General features: G+C 37.7%; 3 protein-coding genes and 1 long non-coding RNA gene across 4 annotated transcripts in view; all 4 read left to right on the top strand.

Moving 5' to 3' along the window:
- The window catches only part of LOC120469820 (NACHT, LRR and PYD domains-containing protein 3), a 34365-nt gene extending 28685 nt beyond the window's left edge, over positions 1–5680 (top strand). The window contains 3 exon segments of the mRNA XM_089126991.1: positions 3464–3510; positions 5177–5402; positions 5404–5680. Coding sequence (XP_088983117.1) covers positions 3464–3510; positions 5177–5402; positions 5404–5533 — 403 coding nt within the window. The 3' untranslated portion in view covers positions 5534–5680.
- Positions 5681–7580: 1900 nt separating this feature from the next.
- Positions 7581–11237, top strand: LOC148969340 (uncharacterized). Its single transcript, XR_016149932.1, has 2 exons — positions 7581–7715; positions 8301–11237. It is a non-coding gene; the product is annotated as an uncharacterized LOC148969340 (long non-coding RNA).
- Positions 11238–12969: 1732 nt separating this feature from the next.
- LOC120487490 (NACHT, LRR and PYD domains-containing protein 3) overlaps positions 12970–18031 on the top strand; it is a 57629-nt gene continuing 52567 nt past the window's right edge. The window contains exon 1 of the mRNA XM_089126790.1: positions 12970–13184. The gene's annotated coding sequence lies outside the window, so the exon portion shown is untranslated. The remainder of the gene's footprint in view (positions 13185–18031) is intronic.
- LOC148969338 (protein NLRC3-like) overlaps positions 15769–18031 on the top strand; it is a 287825-nt gene continuing 285562 nt past the window's right edge. The window contains exon 1 of the mRNA XM_089126987.1: positions 15769–16169. The gene's annotated coding sequence lies outside the window, so the exon portion shown is untranslated. The remainder of the gene's footprint in view (positions 16170–18031) is intronic.

Here is an 18031-nt window from a genome sequence, read left to right as displayed (position 1 = left end):
GCTCGTAAATTAGCCCTCAGTTTCACCCTCAGATTTGCTGTATCCTCCGCGGATTCCTCGTTTCCTCCTTCGCTTTCTCCGCGAGGTGTTGAGCGGCCACCGGCGGATACCGTGCTGGGACTAGATGCGTACAGCAGGTTAGAGACACAGCAAACAACCAGAGAAGAAGACACCAGAGCAACAGACGGCGAGACAAACACACAGGAGCCATCTTGCAGAGAGACAGAGTGATGTGAAACTCAGGAAAACACTAGGCTTGTTTGAAATGCGCCTCGCCTTGCCTGCAATGTAGTCGAGAGTAGGCGGCTGCAGTAAGAGGAGGAGTGAAAAAAGCGCATTCAAGCCGGACAAATCTCGGTTCTCGCAGTGGATCAGACACCTGTGAGATCAAAGACTGATATCGCGGGATTCACGGGATTCACGCTCGTGCACGTGTTGCTAATAAACTGGATGTACTTTAAGTTCTGTTGCTTTTATATGAAAATAAATATAATGAACAAGACACCCAAAGTACTTGTTATTGAATTACATTCCAAATATGTGTTTATCAATATTTTTTTCTTTAATACAGATATGTGTTTTTATATATTGTTTTAATAAAAATATCATGTTTATAAAAATATCACATTTGAAATCACATAATAACCCATATGGCACTGTCAGAGAGTGTAGCTATTCACCCATAACAAATATGTATACACATAAAACATGATATCAGCGTTTTAAAATCAAACATGTTAAAAGAGAAAAATACATCACGGTTGTTTAAACCAATGAACATTAAGCTGTGTCGTCAGCAAGTCGTTTCCCATCATGCTTTTGATCAGCGCAGTCGGTGGAGAGCAACTGCGCGCGACTGCAGAATTCGACAGGTGCGCCTTGCGCTCGCGAGAGTTTTTTGACATATGTCGGCATGACATCAGACGCAGGCAGTGCGCTCTCGGACACATTTCTAACCAGCATGCATCAGAATTTGCTCATCTCAAACAAGCCTAATGATGATGTTCAGACTCTTCTCGCACTGCATTCTGGGAGTGACGGAGACTTCCTCACAGAAATATAAACGCAGCAGAGACCACTATTACCCCAAATATTAATAACATATTTCCCCAATTTAATACAACACAAAAACTTTCATTCTTGGTGAAGAAGACGAATGATCCATTAATGCAGCATCTCCTGAGGGACGACCAGAAACAAACATCTAATAAACACACACTCACTCACAGCCCAAACACACACACACACTCACAGCCCAAAACACACACACACACACACACACACACACACACACACGCAATCACACACACACACGCAATCACACACACACACACACACACGCACACACACACACACACACGCACACACACACACACACACACATACACACGTGTATAATGTTCAGTCTAAGTTCAGTTGTTCCATGATTTAGTGATGCTAATAATACTTGATTTAGAAGCGATATCTAACCATGAATATATATAATATTGTTGTAATATTTACTAAATGTAATTGTCAGGCCAATAAAGTTTTCTGAATTTAATTTACAGTTTTTGCCCATTGCTTTAACACATTTTTTCCAAAATTTCGCTCATTGTGCCAAAACTCTACACACAAGTAAACGTGACACAACACAGGGAAATATACCATTCGCATCTGTGTCAAATTGAAACTCTACGATCAAAACCTAACATTCCTTTGTCAAAATGTAACTCTGATGACAAAATGACACATACTTGCACCATATGCTAACACTTTCAGATCAGAGGGAACACACTCGTCTACTTTATATAAAACACTGCAGTCTCTGATTTTGACTGTTTATTCAGAAGGCATATTTTCAGGAGGAACATTTTCAAAGAACCAAAAAAGCAAACAGGCCTACTTAATATTGTACATTGCAGCACTGTACATTGCAGTAAGATAAATTCAGAAAAAAAGAAAAGAAAAACACTATATATATTATACATACATTATGGAGAGCATCTAGAAATGTGAGTATATGTTGGCTATTGTATGCACTATAGAGCATATTACTGCACTGCTACACATATCCTACATGAACCCTCACCCCATAACATTCCTGTGTAGCTCTCCAAATGGATCCATGTGGTCCTGATATGGTACATATTGAGCTGATACTGGATTTCACCAATACTGTATTGTACATGTAAAGGACAGTTACACTTACCCATATATATACCCGTACATATTCACCACAAAGTCCTTTGACCCTGTCACTGTTCCTCTCAAATGGGAATCTGTAAAGCTGCTTCATGGTGATGCTGTGTTTCCCCAAGATGCGTCTGATGGTGGTGATCCTCACTTGGTTTGTGTTGTTGAACACTATTCTGTCTGCAAGTATTTTCTTGTGGAGACGGATGGCATTGTCTGCCCTCACTAGGTCCACAATGGTGAGTTCCTTCTGTTGTGTGAACAGGCATTGGCGTCCTCTCCCAAAAGGTCTTCTAGTCATTGATGTGATATACACTACAGTGCTGTAAATACCATCTGAGTGGAGTAGAAGGTAGAGAGGTGAAGACATACCTGTTTTCTAGTCGGAATTTTCTTATTCTAGATGTCACTGTGAAGCGGCTTATGTAAATGTGTCTGGACTCTCTGCCCAGCCTCCCTCATCGTCAGGCCATGGTTGATTACGTGGTCCACCAAAGTTGCTCTTACAGTATATCATCAGAGTCCGTGCATGGCTGCTTCGACCTTGACCTCCTCCTCCTCCTCTTCCTCTTGCTCTGCCTCCCTCTATCCATGCTTGCAAAGTTCTTCAAATGGCTAAACTGAGGGCTTTTGTAGTTGGCTGATTGGTGTTCAGTTTTGCAATAAAGTGCCTTCGGGTGTATATTTGAGTGGTTGCAATAACCCAATGTGTTTTGTATTTTGAATACATGTGTTTTCCAAATGGCACCCTGAGATTTCACTTTTGAACAAAGTGTCTTATGTATGAAACAGAGTGTAGTATGAAGGACCAAGTGTGTTGCATAAAGGAGTAAGTGTGTTGCAGAATTGACCTTATGCACAGATGTACTACTTCCTGAACTTAAGCCAGCTCCTTGTTTCCTGTCTGTCATTATTGGCCAAACTGATTAATTCAGGTGTGCCTGACCTCAGTAGTCACGGCCACAATAATCAGACACACCTGAATTAATCAAGTTCGCCCAATAATGGCAGACAGGAAACAAGGAGCTGGCTGAAGTTCAGGAAGTAGTACATCTGTGCATAAGGTCAATTGCAACTAGAGTGCAAAGCAACACTTTTGTTTAAAGTATGGGTACATGTGTTTAAAGTAACACAACTTGAAGCTTTTGTTACCAGTCTAAGCATGTGTCTAGTGTTCAAGCAATGGGCAAAAACTGTAATTTAATTGAGAGAGAGAGCATCTATTTGTGTGTGTGTGTGTGTGTGTGTGTGTGTGTGTGTTTACTGATTAACTGTGTGTGTTTTGTAGTGTGGATCATGGAGGAGAGATCAGGATTACAGCAGGACTACACAAATGTACGTCTACACACTCACACACACTCACACACGCACACACACACACACGCACGCACACACACACACGCACTCACTCTCTCTCTCTCTCTCTCTCTCTCTCTCACTCTCTCTCTCTCACACACACACCATAGACAGTAAAAAAGATAGACGAAGCCCTTTCGCTCTTTTCCATCAGAGAGAACTGAAGCCGCCAGTGTCTCGATATGACGCTGACATCTTGAACTTAAAGTCCCCGTGAACCGGAAGTTGCAAACGATTTTTCTCCAGTGCTGTGACGTATTTCCAAGTGAAACGGAATATTGAACAGAGGGCAGGGTTTTACTCTAGCGCTCCTCCTCTCCATCTCTCGCTCATAGCAAACTAACGGTTTGAGGGGAGTGGTTAAGCGTTTCCCCACCCAAACTGTGAAACCTACGTCATCAGAAAAAGAAACAATTCCAGACCGGAAGTAACTTTTCAGATTTTGATTAAAGATTACCAAGGTAAAACATTTTTTTAATATATATTTACTTGCACAGATTAATTGTTCACCACAAGACTAGTAATGTGCGCTAACAAAGTAAATAGGTTCAATTTTGATTTCACGGGGACTTTAAGTCTGCGCACTTGCGTGTTTCGGGACCAATCATGCGCAGTCGTGAGCAGGAAGTAAAGCCGCGAAATCAAGGTCGCACCCTAATTCTCGCTGAATCAAACACAAGCACACGCCCCGCACTTTCATCAAGTGGCCTCTGTCTGCTTCGTTCTTCTCCAGTGATGTCTGCTGATTGCAGAATGTAACAAAGTTCTTAATGGATAGGAAGAAGGAGACAGGGGTCGGCGGATACTGGAGTTCGTGTACTTTATTATACACAGGAGTACTCTTTCCACGGCGCCTCAGCGCTCTTCACAACAAACTCAAATTAGATACAATAGATTAACTCTTTCCCGCTGATTCACAGCTTCTTTGATGTGGCAGTCTTCTTGCTGCTTACAGCTTCCTTTAGTCTCAGTCCACGATCAATGATCACTTCTTGTCCAAGGCACAAGCACACGAACTCCAGGCTCTCTCTCCCCGTCCGTCTCCCACTGTGCTGGTTTTAACCGTCTCCCCGAACCAATCACTGCAATCAGACACAGGTGTTTATCATTTGCCCTTGATCCACTTACTCACCGCACAGCCCCTTGACTCATCTCTCCGTGCAGACAGCGCGCAAACCACGCCCCCCTCACCACACAGAACCTCGTTAAAATAAGGTAAATACAACTACTAACCACAAAATAAACATTATTAAAAAAAGTCCGCTGGTGCTTCAGTGACTACCTCGCACAGAGAACCTGTCAATCACACCTGTCAATCATGATGTCAGAGCACCGTTTTTATCATCACATAACTAACTAAAAACAAACTTATTTTAAAAACGAACACTTGAAATTACATCAACGTGATAGAAACTACAGTAAATGACAGAAACGATCTTTGGAAAAAGGATATGTGAAGTGTAATTTAATTGTTTAGTTGGTCTCGCGTCCCATTGAATAACATGGGGAGGCGGGGGTTATGAGCTATACTAGGACCGGCCACAGGGGGGCGATCGATACGTTTTGGCTTCACTTTTGAGGGCTTGTGCGGCACGCTTGACACACACACACACACACACTCACTGTTGTGTTTTCTCTCCATCAGATCTTCTTCCGCTCACTCTGGATCTGAACACTGTGAATAAAGACCTCCGTCTGTCTGAGGAGAACAGAGTGATTACTAACACACACATTACTGTGTTTTTTGGCACTGGCACTGACACACTCCAGCCGTATCCTGATCATCCAGACAGATTTGATTTTTATCCTCAGGTGTTGTGTAGAGATAGTGTGTGTGGACGCTGTTACTGGGAGATTGAGTGGAGTGGTGATGTGTTTATATCAGTGTCATATAAGAGCATCAGCAGGAAGGGACGGGGTGAGTGTCAGTTTGGATATAATGATCAGTCCTGGAGTTTGGAGTGCCATCCCTACGGTTACACATTCACACACAGTAACATAGAGACTGATCTCCCTGTACAGCCCATCAGGAGGAGAACAGAAGAGTGTGTGTGTGGCTGGAGACCAGGAGTGTGTGCGAGTTACAGGAGAATAGAAGGGTGTGTGTGTGACAGGAGAATAGGAGTGTATGTGGATCCCAGTGCAGGAACTCTGTCCTTCTACAGCGTCTCTGACACAACGAGCCTCATACACACAGTCCAGACCACATTCAAACACACACTCTATCCTGGGTTTGCGGTTGGTTATGGATCAGTGAAACTGTGTTGATGAGTGAGAACAGACTGTACCCATAATGCTTTGGGTGGCGCATGATAAAGCAGTCAGAGTGAGATGTTGTTGCGTCTCTTATTGTCTCTTGATTCCAGTAATAACAGCTGACCTGCTGTCAGTGAAATAAAGAGAAAGCCAGAAGAACAGGCAGTGACACACAGAGAAGAGAGAGGAAATATGAGACACAATGAGACTCACTGCAAACATGTCTGATGATACGAGCCAATCCAAGACTTTCACTTTCAGACATTCATAGATGTGTGTGTTAGGCTCCTCCCCTTCACTTCTGGATCCAGTTTAAAACAGCATTACTTTGCTCTGGGTGATGTGTGTATTATTACAGACGGCTCTGTTGATATATAGTGTGTGTACTGGACTAAACCTGTTAGTGGCTGTTCTTCTTTTATTATTAGTTCTGCTTTATCTTTTGATTGTTCGTCTCTGTTGTTGTGCAAATTCAAGAAATAAAACACTCTGAAAGATCATCTCAAAACACAGAGATGCGAAAGTTACAAGCAACAGTTAAAGTCAAGTGTGTGTGTGTGTGTGTGTGTGTGTGGTTCTCACTTGATTTACAGCATTTATCATGTTATTATTGTTGTTGTTGTCAGGATTATGTTTAGTTTTGCTGTTTTTCTTCATATTTGAGTTTCTCTTGATCTTTATTCCCTGTTTCTGATTATTGTTGTGTGTATCTATACACTCCTGTTCTAGTTTAGATCACCACACACACACACACACACACACACACATTCTTCTAAATGTCATAATCATTAGTTAATAAACAAGTATTGATTACTTCTATGAGATCATTGTATTTAATGATTATTGTTTAAATGAACACATTTTCCACTAACTGTTTCCATTTGTGTGTGTGTGTGTGTGTTTCTGAAGTGTGTAACTTAGACAGTTTCCTCTGATAACAGATCTCTAGATTATAATGTGTGTTTTCTGCTTTGAAATGATGTGTATTGTGAAAAGCGCTGTACAAATAAATGTGAAGTGAATTAAAAGAGTTTTATCTTATAAATCTGTTGCTTCTTTCACACAGTTTCACATTTCTTCAATCTTCAATTGTTAAGGTGTAATTTCAACAATATTGTGTTACGATCTCTGTGTGTGAAAATACAAAAGTGAGGAAAACATTATTGTGAATAAAAGTCTTATTGTGCTTATATTCAACATTTACCATAAGCTTTTCTTTTACGATGTTTACTTTTGTTAAACCACTGTTATTAATATTTTATGTAATATTAGTAGTATTAGTAGTCTGCTTATTGTAGGTGTTTATAAGTCTCTATTTATTCCATACATCAAGATTTTCACATCCAGTGTTTTCTAGTAGTTAAAGCAACTTCCTGACTACAAACATGTCAAGTTTTAAAGCTCTCAGAGTTTGTGTGATTGATCTGCACTAGTTTTTATATCTTAACTCCCATACGGACAGGATATATTTTAGTCCTTTTTTTGGGTTTTGGGGTGTATATCAATATCTGTTAATTTAACAATCTTAGCATTCAATTATTAGCCAAGTATCCATTTCATATATGGGAGACCTTAGTGATGAGGAAAAACATTGTTGCGTTTAGTTCTACTTCCGGTAGGGGTCTCTCAAAAACTAAAGCACTTTTTGACCATTCGTCACTAGCCTAAAATGTTTATTAGTGCTTCACACTCCAGTCCAGCTGGTGGCGGTAATGCACCGAAAGTTGGTTTGCCAACCGCCCTAAAACTCCATTAGAAGAAGAAGAAGGCGCGTCGTTGCGGAAATGACGTGATCCAGGCGGAAGTGACGAGCCGTTGTGATGGATGAGCCGCTGCTGCTGTTGTGATGCTCCTCTTCTGCAGGAAAGCTCATTTCTCCAGCAACATCCAGCATGAACTGATCGCTGCACGGACTGACAGCTGTGATTGTGAGTTCAGTCCTCCGTGTTTTATTGATTATATGATCTGTAGTCTGTCAGTTTATAATGAGACGCACGAGCAGCGCCTGTAGTTTATATCATCTGTGTTCAATAAGAATCTGTTTTAGCACTTCGACACAGAAATCTTCCTCTAAACACACATGAACATCTGATAGATTAGCAAACACATCACTGAATGATAATGTGACACACATGAGTGTGTGTTTTAATGACAAACTAAGTGTAATTATAGAAATATCTAATCAAAGTATTTATAATATTGGTAAAACTTTACAGTGAGTTTTCATTAGTTAACATGAACTAACAATGAGCAGTACATCTGTTCATCTTTATGTTATTTATGTCATTTGTACATTATTAAATCAACAGTTCTGTTAACATTATTTAATGGACCATTATTGAACAGTTGTGTTTTAAACTTATTAAAAGTGATGTTTTCTAACGAGATCTTATTGTAAAGTGTTACCAAAGTATTATTTCTGTTTTATTATATTTGTTCAGCCGAACCCCATTAATAATCGATTGAGCTGCTATGAGTGTTTAGAGCTGACGGAGGTGGTGTGTGTTTCTCAGGAGTGTGTGTGTGATGGCTGGGAAGGTGAAGTGGGTGACGGACATGGAGAAATCGGTGCTGATCAATAACTTTGAGAAGAGAGGATGGATCCAGGTGACGGACAGCGACGACTGGAACTTCTACTGGCAAGAGCTCGTTTCATTTCATCCGTTCACACTGACACTGCAAAGCTGAAGTACACACTGAAGCACTTGATCAGATCAGTGCTAGGGCTGAATCCAGTTTCACACACACACTACTGGTGTTCAGATGAACTGTTTGAGCCGTTCACGGTGGACTGTGGTCGTACGACTGTGTCCTGAGGGAAATACTACTGTGCTGTATGAGTGGGGGATTCACACTTAAACTTGCTTTAAATATCTCACAGATGTTTTCAGACATTACAAACAAAGTCTGGAGGATTCGTGAACATTACTTTAAAAACATTTACTTACAATTTAAGACTTTTTTTCAACATAATTTCCAAAACCTGGCCTAAAAAATCTCATTAACGCAACAGTCTGAAAACATCAACACTGTTAGAATAGCAAACATTTCCACATCTTTAAAAATGGGTTATTAACAGTCATGCACATTTACTTTATAATGATATCAAATAATATTTATTTTTAAATTACATTTTTTTTAATTTCCCGCAACACCTTGCTCCTACAATTTACAATCTACAATTTTTATATAATTCAATAAAAAATATATTTTTTTGCACAATGATATGACCTGAAAGATCATAATGTGTAGATTCTAAACATACATTTATAACCAAACTAATATTTTTCTATTAATTAGATTAACATTTAATGAACATCTGTTGTGGTGATGATACACAAGATACGGATATGAGGTTGATTATTTCAGTAATGATAATAAGTATACTAGGCTTTTGTTAAAAACAGAATATTTTCACAATCATGGATTCAGGTTCTGATCAGTTTTATTTTGTAGTGCTTCAAAAATGCATAACAATCAAAAACAGATCTGGAATAATGGCTTTAGTTAGTTATTTAAAGTAAGTAAAATTATGTCATTAATGAAACTGTAAACGAAGCTCGGCCGCACCAGACGCTTTTTTTTCTTCATTATTATTATACATGAATATTGATTAAATAAATTAAATTATTGTCTAAAATAAATCTACCAAAACCATTTATTTTTCTTCAGAATTATTTTATTTGGGTTTGTTTAAATTACCATATGATTCAGATAAAGCCGGACACATTACAGTGCTGAGAATTTCAGTGGAAAATGCAGTAAAATAGAAAAATAATTAATTTGTTGAAATGACACATTGTGTTCACTGTAAAGTATTGTGATGCTTTTTATATTACTAAATAACATGTTTTATAGTTAGAATCATTAGTTTTAATGGTTTTGTACACATTAGTATCTAATGCAGATCTGCAAATCCAGGTGTGTGTGTAATATCAGACCAAATCCATCAGAGGGATGTGGACATCACTTCAGTTCAGTCACGACGTTGAGTGCAGCGCTACCTTACAAACTGTCTATAAGCAGTATATTATGAGTTTATTGAGGCAATACTTGTTACTAGTGAACATGTGTTCCCCATTCTAAAGTGTTACAAACATTGCATTGGTTTAGGCGGGCATTACCCACAATCCCCTGTGCCGAACAGGTTGCTGTAGTCATTCCAGCAGTGGTGAACAGGGTTAATTTACACTTACAGCCACACACACACACACACACACACACACACACACACACACACACACACACACACACACACACACACACACACACAAAGAGTGTCTGAATTGCTTCTGATAAGCGTGGATGTTCAACACAGAGAAAGTCTGAATTTAGTGTAAAAATTCACAATTAATAATGTTTTATTCCTGGTGGGAAATAGCTTCCACAGGCCATTTAGGTTAGATTTGTTGTTGATCAAAGGCAGCAATGTTATGTTTCCATTTAACTCAAAGCTTCATGTACAGCTTTTACTGCACCGACTCCAGTACCACTTTTCCCACATGCAGAATATGCGGTCAGTGTAGGGCACAAACTAAGGGGGCACCGTCAACACCCATATGGGCCCTATCAACACTCTGACACTCACAAAAAGCAGGTTCGGACTGTAGATTCAGGTAATGACTCATGCACTTGTAGATAGTATGATGTAAAGCTGCATACATTAAATAGTCAACAAGCAATTAGGGGTGAATGAAAGGAGACAAAAAAACTATGGATTTCATATTGTCTTCTGAAATAAACATAATGACAAACACTGAAACATAATGACAAACACTGCAGTTGTCATAATGCCATTACTTTTTTTTAATTCCACAACATTGTGCTTTGATTGAGTAGCCTATATGGTCATAATGAGGCGAGCACCTGTTTTGATAGACTGATTTCCATTTTCAGTTGGGATTTGTTGTATTTTGATAGTTAGCTTATATAATCGGGGTTTTTCCCCTTATAACAAAATAAATATTTTTTGTTTTGGCAAGAAAAAAAATAAGACTGTGCAAACTGTAATACAGGTGTGTCCGTGAAACAAAGTAGGCTGTTTGACCTAGATGGAGTGTCCGAAAAAAAGGTACTTTAATAAATGCTTGATATCAATTGTACACTGTCATCTGCTGCTCAATGCTCATCACAGCAACACTTTATGTGATGGGAATAGATCTAAATACTTCAAAAACATCTCACGATTCGTTAATCTTGATGGCTGTAATAGTAAAAACCTATAATAGCCGTAGTAAAATTATTCGAAAACCTATATTAGGATATATTATCCTAACCCTAACCCTAACCCTTTACCACCTTTTGAATACTTTGCCTCCATCGGTAAGCCTCAGCAATTTTGTTTTTTTCTGTTTTTGTTTTTGTTTGTTTTGTGTTCTCTTCCCCGAGAGATGATTGTTTTAAACTGTTAAATTATTGAAATTAATAAATGCTGTGCTTTCAAAATTGAACATTGTCTTTGGCTCTATTGTACACGAACCTGTGTGTCTTTAGCTGTTGGATTTATAGAGCTTGGGTAGAAAAATCATTGGTAACACTTTAAAATAATGGTCCGTAGTTAACAAGTAGCTATGCAGGAAGTAATAGGTAGTACTGCATTAACACCGAAGTTAATACTATTAACTAATATGGAAGCAATATTAACTAAGCATTAAGTAATAGGTAATTTAGTACAAAGGTAGTTCCTTGGTAGGTATTTGATTATTACTAAAGAAATATATCCTCATTGAGAACTACTTGTGAACTAAGAAATAATAACCAATTAATTACTAATCACAAAAGTAACATGTCTAAAAAGTGAACAATTGTGGGGGTTTTATACTCTTAACATGGTCATAATATTTCAGAAGCATGTGCCTCAAATGGGTTCTTTGTGGAAACCAGTTTATTAAGTTTATACATCCCCCCCAAATACATTAGCTAGGTTGAGATTGTGACCACTACTCTTGCCAGGATGGACGCATGTTCTCTGTTTATTTAAAACTTAAACATAAAATAATCCTAATAAAGACAGTTTTTAAAAATAAATCTTAAATAATTAGGAAGTGATGCTGACACTCTCATGATTGGATTAGTTCACTATTATGAGCTCTATTGAATGTCAGTCACATATATCTCAGACTCCAAAGACCTATAAGCTGCCTGAGGAGGACTTCTCTTTAGGACATGAATATAAACATTGATGTTCACTTGTCAAAAACAATTAGCATCTTTAATGAAGAAATTGGCTGCATTTATGTTACGATAAGCCCAAAACCACATCTTCCAGATTACAGTGTTTGTTAGAATATTAGTGCCTCACAGAACCTGTACAGTATGTGTCAAATATAAAATTAAATAACTTGTATCATTTGTGAAAAACATGTCTCCTCAATAACTACTTAAGCGTTTCCTTGTCATCCCGCAGGAACTACTAGTGATGTGGCCCATTATTTTAAAGTGAAAAACATGTTAACTCCTAACTAACTAACTCCTAACGCTACCTTGTCATCCCGCAATGTTTACACAAGGTAACGCTTGTAGTTAGTTAGGAGTTAACATGTTTTTTAACTTTAAAATCTAAAATCTAGGCAAATAATGAAAATGAAGGATGGACGTGGATTACCAGAAACAATTAATTCCCGGTTGACAAACCCGTTTTTGTTTATCAGTTGCAGTTATTAATCTGAAACAATACACTTGCTCATCGTTTTCAGTGACGTCATGCAGTCTGAGGACGGCAGTTTTGTTTTGTCTGTCTTCAATGTATTCAACCTGGTCTTAATAATATATCTATATGTCATCCAATCCAATGTCAGTGAAAATGATTGACAGACGGAGACACTGACTAAACAGGAAGTGTTTGTCCGAATCCACAAAAGTTTTGAAGAAATAAAGTACGTAAGACTCAATATTTTTATAAGTAATAACACAGAGTTATGTGGCTCCTCACTTGTGTTGTGTAAAGTGTCAGGGGAAAATAAAGAGGATCCTCCAGTTGATAAATGAAACCTTATCATGAAATCTGCCGCTGGTTACAGCAATGCCACCCTGACTGAAGATGCCAATGAGAACAATGACATCTGTCAAGCTGACACTGCTGGAACAGTGGATATCAGTAATGAGGATCATAGTTATGCAGATTCAACTGATATATGTGCAAAACATGACTGCTTTCAGGAAGATCACAGCTACACCTAGAGTCTCGAACAACAGGAAAAAGCATAGAAGGCAATGGCACAACTCCAGGGGTTTCAAGACGTCACACAACTCCTGGTTGAACAGGTTTAAGTTCAGAAGAAAATAACTCCACAGTCCTTCATGAAAATACATGTTTAAAGCAGTTTCAAATCAACTTCTGCTCAAGACAGTTCAAGTTCAGTGGAGGGACGAGCAACACCACATCGTCATCATTCATGGTTAGTAAATATAACTACTACTATAATACTCCTACTATACTACTTTATTAAACATAATGATAGATATACATTTAAAAGTGTTTTTGTAGGTTTTTTTTTTTTTTTTACAGATTTAAACAACAGCTTTCTGATTCCTCATATTTCTCTGTTCTCTCTTCATAGATAATCATATTCATCTCACAACCTTTATTACAACTCATTTAGATTAGGACAGTCACAATATCAGATTTTTCAGTACACGATTGTCGTGGCCAAAATAGTTCATGATAAAAATATATTGTGATATCTATAGAAATCTTAGAAAAATAAATAATGTTATCAGTCAAAGTAAGCTTTATTTATTTTATTTGATGAATTTATTAATTTGAATAATGAATCACACAACTGTATACAAAAGGAAATGCTAACCATTTTAGTTTAGTACTAGCAGGGCTGGCAACTTTTGAGTTTAGCATGGTGTGAGAATTATGGAGCGCAAAACAGTATTTTTTGTTTTAATTTTGTAATAAGATTGACAGAATGTGAAAGTCGAGACTTTGTTTGATATCATAGTACCCTGCTCTGTGTCGTCTGTCGGTGTCAGTGTCTTTGCTCTGTGATTTTTCAGTGTGTGAGAATATGGTTGTGTGACGTGAGTAAGTGTGTGAACACTGTCAATAGTGTGAGTCTCGCACTGAATGCCTGAGAGTTGGCAGCCCTGCCACAAGTCTAGACTAGTTATTATACTTTTCTCCACAAATCACAGAATCATTCGTCAAAAGGATCCGCATTTATATGCTGACCAAAGGAACTTAACATTATCCTTACAAGGTAGAGAAACGTGTGTTCATGTTTAAAACTGAAAGTATATCTCATGCTACCAGTGGTGGAGGAAGTACTGAATCTTAGTACTTTGTAACAGCTTGCAGTTACATTTGTCTTATTAGCTCTCTGTACTGTGTAATACTCCGTTCTACCACTAGGGGGTACTCTAGTAAGGAAGGTTCCTAGTAGCATAAAATGGTAGAAGAAGTAGAGTAAGGAGGAAGGATGTGTTAAGCACATGGAGAAGCTTCCCTACTAGTGTGGTCATGTTTTTCCCTGATTTGAGGAACCTGTGGTTCCTATGCTCAAACAGGGTTCATCGTGCAGGCATGAGGCAGCAACTCATCTATATCTAAACCCTTGACCAATATATGGAATTAATTGTCTACAATCACACCTTTGGCATCTGCTGTTTGTGCCTTGAACTACAGTTTGTCCTAGTATCAACCGCTGCTTGGACACTTGGATTCAGACCATTGTGAACTCTTCCGCTCTGCGCTTAAGTACAGTTTCTTGTTACTTGTGGGACTCTAAGGACTGAACTCTTGGCTACCAAAAGCATTATTGGGAAGAGCTGAATTAGCCCTATTGTCTTGTAAATGAATGCCTCATGTATTTTGTATGGTTACTGCCTGAATGCTGATTTATGGTATAATACACATGGCTCATTGAAATGTGAAGTCTCTGGTCCCTCACTTTATTATGTAGCAATCTTTCTTAGCAAGCTTTCTTAAAAGTAGATGTTACAACTTAAGTAAAAGTACAAATAACCAGATAAATATTTACTTTAGTTAAAGTAGAAGTAACACAATGACAACCATACTTAAGTAAAAAGTAAAAAGTACCTAATTTTAAATATACTTTAAGTATTAAAAGTAAAAGTACTTGCATAACAATTGATTTTCTTAATGACTATTTTCTAATGATTAATAAAACATTTAATTCTAACTCATTCAACCTAATACTCCTATAATGATGTTCAATAATGATGGAAAAAAATGTCGTCACAATTTCTGAAACAAGCTTGCAATTAGGCAATATAAACCATGCTTATCCTTACTAACTTATGTTAATAACTATGTTTGGCAGTAAACGCGATTAATTTATGGTGTAATTCTGAATCTCTTAGCTTGCCATAATCCTAACCAAACTTATATTACACACGGTGTGTTTCCTATACAAATTTTTGCATATAAATTGCACGATAAACACACTGCGTGCGAGGCGCATTTAGTTAATGTATCTATATGGCAACCAAACGTCACTGGTGAGACAAACGTGTAACGAACGGACGGTCAGATTACGTTTTGGCATGGGAAAAACTGATCAGAAAATGTAATGAAAATGTAACAGAAGTTGTAAATGTAGTGGAGTAGAGAGTATAATTATTGCTGCAAAATGTAACGAAGTAAAAGTAAAAAGTATGCATTATATATTCTACTTAAGTAAAGTACAGATACGTGAAAAATGTACTTAAGTAAAGTAACAAAGTATTTGTACTTCGTTACATTCCACCACTGCATGCTACACACTCCTTCTTCCTTAAAGAGAAGACTTCAGTCAACATATGAGTCAGTGGAAACTATGCTAGATTGCATTCACACTCCTGTGTGGTTAAACTCCTCTCACTCTTCTCCTTGTGATTCTCACACACACTTGCTGTGCGGATATATGAATGCTCATAAAGATGTTATAGCCATGAATAAATGCTCTTATTTCTTCTAAATTCTCGAGTGTCTTGGCCTTATATGATTTTTGCAAGTTGAACTTTCCCACATCTAAGGGCCCTGAGATACTGACTTTACTCCAGTTGGCATCTACTTCAATCAAATATTTGATGGCCACTTTCACCTGGACTTTTCACGAGCGGATAGCTGTCCAATCACAGAAGACACAAGAGCACTGTGAAATCAGGACACACACACACAAAAAAAGGAGAACAACAGCAAAAAGCTTAGAAGGAAATACAGGCATTTAAAGAAAAAAGTCACAACTCCTTTTGACAAACTGGTTATATTAGTTTACTGGAAAAGTTCTGGTTGAACAGGTTTAAGTTCAGAAGAAAATAACTCCACAGTCCTTTACGGAAATACACGTTTAAAGGAGTTTCAAAGTAACTTCTGCTCAAGACAGTTCAAGTTCAGTGGAGGAACGAGCAACACCACATCGTTATTATTCATGGTTAGTAAATACTACTTTATAAAATATAATGATAGATATTGGTTTAAAAGTGTCATGTATCCATTCACATTGATCTAGACTTAATGAACAGCATTGACACATTGTTTATACAGTTTTTTTTATTGCTCAGCACTAACAGCGCTGCCAACTTTTGAGTTAAGCTTGGTAAGGAGTGGTATTTTTAGTTTGAATTTTGTAATAAAATTGACAGAATTTGAAAGCTCATTTTCATATCATAGTGCCCTGCTCTGTCTCGTCTGTCGGTGTCAGTGTTTTTGCTCTGTGATTTTTCACTGTGTGAGAATATGGTTGTGTGACGTGAGTAAGTGTGTGAACACTAGGTGCGTTTCCATTACATATTTTAGCAAAAATGATCTTGTATGAAGCATTAATTTCTCATGCATCTAATCCCATGCCTCCATTGCTAATTACAAAACATAATTTTAGAGAAACGGAGAGAGCGAGAGAGAGAGAAAAGCACCTGTGTCAATATTATGATTCATTTATTAATTCAATTCGTTCATTCTTTTTTTTTTTTTTCTAAAAAATGAAAGTATAAGGATAGGCAAGTATATGCCTATCAATAATTATTTATTTGTCAAAGGTGCCCTATACTGGTTTTTTAAATTATTTTATAATGTTTCCTGGGTTGCCCTTATAATGTAAGTATGTTTTTTAGACCAAAAATAGTCATAATTTAGAAATAAAAGGCATTTTTCCTAGCCTGATTTAGCCTCTGCTGTGAACACCCGGTTTGAAGGGGCGTGTCTGCTGTGTGTAACCGGCCTCTGCTGTGATTGGCTGACATGCTTGCATATGAAATAGTATTACATGTGAAACTCTTTCGAATAATTTTACTACAGCTATTATAGGTTTTTACTATTACAGCTATCGAGATTAACAAATCGTGAGATGTTTTTGAAGTATTTAGTTCTATTCCCATCACATAAAGTGTTGCTGTGATGAGCATTGAGCAAGCAAAGGACAGTGAGAGTGTCGATCGCGAGAATGAAGATCTTATCATTGCAATGCAGTTTCTGCCTTCTCTGCTTTCACTAATGCAGACACGATAATGTAAATACAGTAAGAGCTTCGTTGTGCAGTGTAACGTGCGTCATTGAATTCATAACGAGTTTGGCAAGTGTCCAGATAAACTCGCGCTGTGATTGTTCTTTGATCGCTTTCTTTCTGTATATAATTCACAATTTAAATACGATTTTTATTTTTCATCCTACTAAAAGAAACTTTGTGAAGTTGATATTTAATCACTGGCCTGACTTACTAATGCATAAACAGTATTGAACGATTTTAAAGTGAAAGATTACCTGTCTGATCTTGAACAACAATAACACATCAGCTCGATCCGAGGCCAGCTCTTGACAAGTTGAGGAAACAAGTCGTCGGTGAAATGGTTGAAAATGTCCAGAGAAAATAAAATTGACCCATTGTTTTCTTCAGAGGCTCGGATGAAGGAACTAAAATATACTTTTGTGTTCATGTGTACATCCAAACACTGAGAAACTGCCATGCTTCGGCTGCGCAGCTCCGTCTCGTCTGTCACTGTACATGGGCTGACATATGCAAATGTTTGGAGTCGTACATATTAATGAGCCCGACTGTTACGTAACAGTCGGTATTATGTGGAGATTCGCCTGTTTTTCAGGGGTGTTTTTCAAAAACGAGATTTAAGTAAGAAGGAGAAAACAATGATGTTTGAGACTCACTGTATGTCTGAACTCTTGTTATTTAACTATGCCAAAATAAATTCAATTTCACATTCTAGGGCACCTTTAAATTATCTGCAATAATTACAAAAACCTGTGCAGCAGTATCAATTTATTTACATATTCAGTTTAATTTTC

This window comes from Pimephales promelas, chromosome 24 (assembly GCF_988280905.1).
Source record: "Pimephales promelas chromosome 24, fPimPro1.hap1.1, whole genome shotgun sequence".
In the NCBI taxonomy this organism is placed as follows: domain Eukaryota; kingdom Metazoa; phylum Chordata; class Actinopteri; order Cypriniformes; family Leuciscidae; genus Pimephales; species Pimephales promelas.
The sequence above is the reverse complement of the archived record's forward strand: the minus strand, read 5'-3'. Positions and strand labels throughout refer to the sequence as shown.